The sequence below is a fragment of the Mus pahari genome, chromosome 21, assembly GCF_900095145.1.
Source record: "Mus pahari chromosome 21, PAHARI_EIJ_v1.1, whole genome shotgun sequence".
Lineage (NCBI taxonomy): Eukaryota > Metazoa > Chordata > Mammalia > Rodentia > Muridae > Mus > Mus pahari.
In genome coordinates, this window is record NC_034610.1 from 49,522,898 (window position 1) to 49,528,292 (window position 5,395).

General features: G+C 39.8%; 1 protein-coding gene across 2 annotated transcripts in view; it reads left to right on the forward strand.

Annotated features, from left to right (window-relative positions):
* Positions 1–5,395, forward strand: part of Arhgap18 (Rho GTPase activating protein 18) — a 210,522-nt gene that overhangs the window by 147,815 nt on the left and 57,312 nt on the right. For both annotated transcript variants that reach the window (XM_029533094.1, XM_021221125.2), the window contains exon 4: positions 2,933–2,996. In XM_029533094.1, the coding sequence (XP_029388954.1) occupies positions 2,933–2,996 (64 nt within the window). The remainder of the gene's footprint in view (positions 1–2,932; positions 2,997–5,395) is intronic.

The window sequence follows — 5,395 nt, forward strand, 5'->3', positions numbered from 1 at the left end:
TATGTCCCAGCACAAGGGAAGGCCTGGGCCAAGTAGTGGGAGTGGGTGGGTAGGGGAGCAGGGGTGGGGGGTTATAGGGAACTTTCGGGATAGCATTTGAAATGTAAATAAAGAAAATAAAAAAAAACAATAAAAAAAATAGAGAGAGAGAAGAAAGCCAAGCAAACTAAGATAATGTTGTCTTTTGCTGGGTACATTTAGTTAAAATACCACCGTTCTTTAGAAGGTAACGTTCCATGCCCCACTACTTAAGCATCCATCTTGCTTGTGGTTATTCTGTCCTGGGATAAATGTGTATTCGGCTTTTCTGGTGTCCAAACTTAAGCACAAAGCCTGTGCTGACACCAGGAAATTGAATGCCTAAATGTATCCATATGGATACCGATCTTCGATTACTAACAAAAAACAGTCTGACCACATCCTCCAAATATATATCTATGTATAAGATTAGAATTCCTGGTTGTGTTCACTGTGCCATGGAAAGCCAACCTTCTGCCAACTTACAGGCAGAGGGGTGGAGAATGTCTTATTGTAACCATCTAAGGTGCACCTTTGACCATACGATGTGTCGCTTCTGTGTCTTGACATTGTCTTGAGTACTATAAGAGTCTAACTCATATGTTAATGACATATTGATGCCAGTCCCGCTGCTTTTTGTAAAATTGTGAGAGAGGAGAGTCCTTTGTGGATAATACACACATACACACACACACACACACACACACACACACACACACACACATATAGAATATACATATAGACAAATATTTGAGGTTGCATTGTGAGGACACTAGAGAGGCTAGTTTTTGAACATACATTGGAATCCAGTAGAGTTGTTATTAAAAATAATTCATTCAAATAGACATCTTTGTATGATTGGCCCAGGCTACTTTTCCTGACCCCTCACAAAGTCTTATAGAACCCCATCTGGAGCCCGTTGTAACTCACCATGTTTATAACCCTCGAAGGGCCTTCCCTACGGTGTCATGGCTCATGGCAACAATTCCTTTAGAGAAAGAAAAGAATTACTTTCAATATATCACTGCTTATTGCCAATTGGTTTTAATTTATCTCATATTTCTTCTTTAAACAACCTATTTTGTGTGTGCATACTTGTATATATGGGTGTGTACACACATTTGGAGGCCAGATGTCGACATTGAGTGTCTTTCACAATCACTCTCCATCTTATTTTTGGAGATAGAGTCTTTCACTGAAGCCAAAGGTACCCAATTTGGCTAGAATTGCTGGCCAGAAAGCTTGAGGAATCTACCTGTGTCTACCAGATGCATACTTCCCTGCCCATGTGTTTACATGTCTACTGGGTTTGAACTCGGGTCTTCATATTTGTGGTTCTATAGGCCAAGTGTTTACCCTGCATGCCAGATTTTGAACTTGGGTCTTCATATATATCTCAGGTGTCTACATGCATGCTAGGTTTCAGCTTTGGATGTTCATGTTTGTATTTGTATAGCAAGCACATTACTCTTTGAGCTATCTCATATTTAAGATTGCCAGTTATTTATTTATTAGAAACACGGTTTCTCCATATCGCCCATTCTAGCTTTGAACCCATTATATCACCAAGACTGGTTTCAAACTCATGAGAATCCTACTGCCTCAGTCCCAAGAGTTCTGGGAATATAGACAGGAACCGTCGTTTTTGGTTGGTCTCCTCCTCCTCCTCTTCCTCCTTCTCCTCCTCCTCTTACTCCTTCTCCTTCTCCTCCTCCTCCTCCTCCTCCTCCTCTTCTTCTTCTTCTTCTTCTTCTTCTTCTTCTTCTTCTTCTTCTTCTTCTTCTTCTTCTTCTTCTTCTTCTTCTTCTTCTTCTTCTTCTTCTTCTTCTTCTTCTTCTTTTTAAGGACTTTTATTTAAATTCTAGTGTATTAGCTAGTACTTTTGTTTGATAATAGAATTGTTGAGCTGAAATCCACATATCATATGATCACCCAATAAAGCATAGAACTCAATCTGGGAATGATTGCCTGCATGATGTGGGCCAGGTGACAGAGTGAAAAACTGTATCAACAGCAATAAGAAGAACAAAAATAATAAAGTCATTTTCTTCATGGGTGCAGCAACTGTTTAGCCACCCATGTTCCAGTAATAACTCCCCACCCATTCTTATGCAAGGGACCCTAATTAATCTTGTAGGTCATTTCTCTCCCCAAAAGTAGACATGAAGGAGGAACAAAAATGTGTTCCATGAGGAGCAAGGGATGATAGGAGAAAGTATTAAGGACTGTTGAATATGATTAGAATATATGCATGTGTAAATTTATTAAGAGTGAATATTTTAAAACTAATAAAAAAGAGGTGCATTTCCCAGTGATTTCTGCCGTCATCACAATCAACAGGGACACATTTTTATTACATGTCCTGCAAAGACAGCGCATACCCTTCAGCAATTACTTCCTATATTGTCCTGAATACTCAGGCAAATGAGGATCTTTGGGTCTATGTGATTTACCTGTTCTGGACGTTTCAGATAAATGATACAATAATCATGGCTTTTGGTGATTGTTCCTTTCACATAGTATAGTGTTAATTAATGTCAAAGCATGTTTTTGGACTTCATTTTTTTTGTTGTTGCTAAATACTATGTCATGGTTTGAGTAAACCACATATATCTACTCATAGCTGGATGTTGCTAATATTTCATCTAGATAGTGGCGGTTCAGATAACAGGGACACTCTTGGCCTCTGTCCTGTTCCCAGTTGTGTTTGGTGTGTCTCTCACAGCCACGAGTGATCATACATTCGTTGGATGATTGTCTATTGATCACCGTAGCACTCTGTTCCCTGACTGTGACTTGTATAAGTTTGAGTTCATTTCTCGTTCTCTGAAGTTTATAATTGGATTATTTACAGTGTTGTTTTCTCTAGTTGTGAGCTCTCTCGATGACTAAGTGGCTCCTTTTCTCTGTTCAGTCTCCAGATGACGCAGACTTGCAGCCAATCAGAACAAACGAAAACAAAGGCCAAGGAAAAGATGGTATGTTGGACCTGTACTCCTGGTTGTCTTTTTAATTACTGTAATAAATACTTACAACTCTAACATATCCCCTTCAATTCTACTGAGCAACTTCTATGAAAGTACTAATGTAAGGTCAATACAGATAAATGCATGATTTTGAATAGAGTTGGCCCTTTATACATCTTCATGAGTGCTTATCATATCCACAGTGGCATGCAGAGCCTTTGGTTTTATTCAGTCTACTCAAGAATTATTCCTGGCTAATAACTGCTCTTGGTACATCTTACAGATGAGAGACCTGACTTGGAAAGCCATGCTTCCCATACCATGCCTCTGGACTGTGGAGTTAGTGCCCTGTTTATGAATAAGCTCTAAATTCACAAATGGTTTTGTTTTCAGAAATTTTAGGGAAACCTGTAAGAAAAAGCAATTCTCTTTTAAAAAATTAATTAAAATTCTTTTCATGCATTTCACATTAAACATTTATTTCAGAGATGAATTAGAAATTAAAATGAATACAAAGATTCTATTAAGCACCATGGAGAAAAAGTTTACAGTTCTTGTATTTATAAGAAGGGAAAACATTCTTAGTTCAGGTCCTATGTTAAGGCTTAAAACATCAGTCTACTACATCAGTCTACTAGCTACTTAAACACTGACACAGATGAACTGTGCATTTACCTTCTCAATTAGTATCTGAGGCATTTGTACATCATTATATGGCCTTGGGCTTTAAAGTAGCAGGGTTAAGGAATGGCTGTCAGATAAACTAGAGGCTCGAGGAGCATTCCCAACCTTTCTCTAGAAATCCCTCTTTAGGACAGAGTTGTATGAGGAGGTTTAGAAATCTGAGAACATGTATAATAACATCTTTGTTTATTTAGAATTTTCTCAGTACTTCTCCTGTATCACCACATAAAAAATAAGGGCATACAATACACACATGTGTATGTGAACATCATGAGTGTGAGCATGCATACATATATGAGCATCACATTTCTGAGTACACACACACACACACACACACACACACACATCTATAAAAACACTCTTTTCTGTCTCTTCTGTGGAGGCCTCTGTAGCAACATGTGCTGTATCAGAAAGAGCCATTGAGTATTTTCCCCTGTCTGTGTGCCAGCAGACACTGAAGTGGCACACAGGCTGGCAGTGCCAGACTTAGCCTGCTGGAGAGCTGGGTCCTCAGAGACACAGACAGATCTTTTGTGCCAGTGTCAATATGCTTTGGAGAAGAGTGACTGCCAGTTGCTTAACAGATATTGAGGAGAACATTGTCCTTTCTTCATGTTTTCGTCTCTTGCCAGACATCATAATGTAGGCTATGGCAACAAAGGTTTTGTGCGACGAGTCTGTTATATGAGCGCTTTCAGGCTGAGATTGCAGTGGGCCAGAGAGATGTGACAACTTGTAAACTGATTTATATCAGTTTTCTGCTGGAAGGGTAAACAGTAAGAAGCGAGCTGCCCGCCAAGTCACCAGGTAGCTATTGCCACATCTGCTTGGGACAGGGCCCACTCGTTTGCTTATCATGAACTAATGGTGTTTCAAACACTTTGGACAGTTCAGAAAGAAATTGTCCTAGATTCATGTCAGTCTTTGTTGTTGTGATAAAACTATTCAGAATCAGCTCAAGGGAAGGAAGCGTTTATTTGTCTTGCGTGTTACAGTCCATCATTCAGGGAAGCCAAGGCAGGAACACAAGCAGAGACCATAGGGGGATGGTGTGTTTTTGTCTTCCTCCCAGGTTCAGAGGAAGTTATGTTTCTTATTTAAGTTGGGGACACCTGCCAAGTGGGGGACTGCACTGCCAACAGGAGGCTGAATCCCCTCTACATCCATTAGCAGTCAAGGAAATGCTCCACAGACATGCGCACAGGCCAACCTGATGGAGGCAATTCCTCAATTCAGGTTTCCTCTTCCCAAGTGTGTTACGTTGACAATTAAGGTTAGCCATCACCTATAGGCAAGGAAACACCCGGAGTTTGTAAAGCAAGGCTGGTTCTGGTTAAATCTGAAAACACCAGTGTCTTATTTCAATGTTTTATGTACACTTGAGTTTTCATTCATTCAGAACTGCCTGTTTTGGGGCTGGAGAGGTGGCTCAGCAGTTAAGAGCACCCTGGTTCCATTTACTAGACCCACATCCATCTGTAACAACAGTTCCATGGAATCTTCTGGTCTCTTTGGGGAACTGCATACATGGGGTGCACAGACAAACATACACAAAACACCAGTACAAATAAAATTAAAATAGACCTTTAAAAAGAATTTCAAATGAAAAACTAACAGACTTTCAATGTTGCAAGTACCGTCACATTTCACATTAATCTACATTCTTCACTTTTCATAAAATTATACACCTCTATGCAAGGCCCAGTACACACATACACACACACACA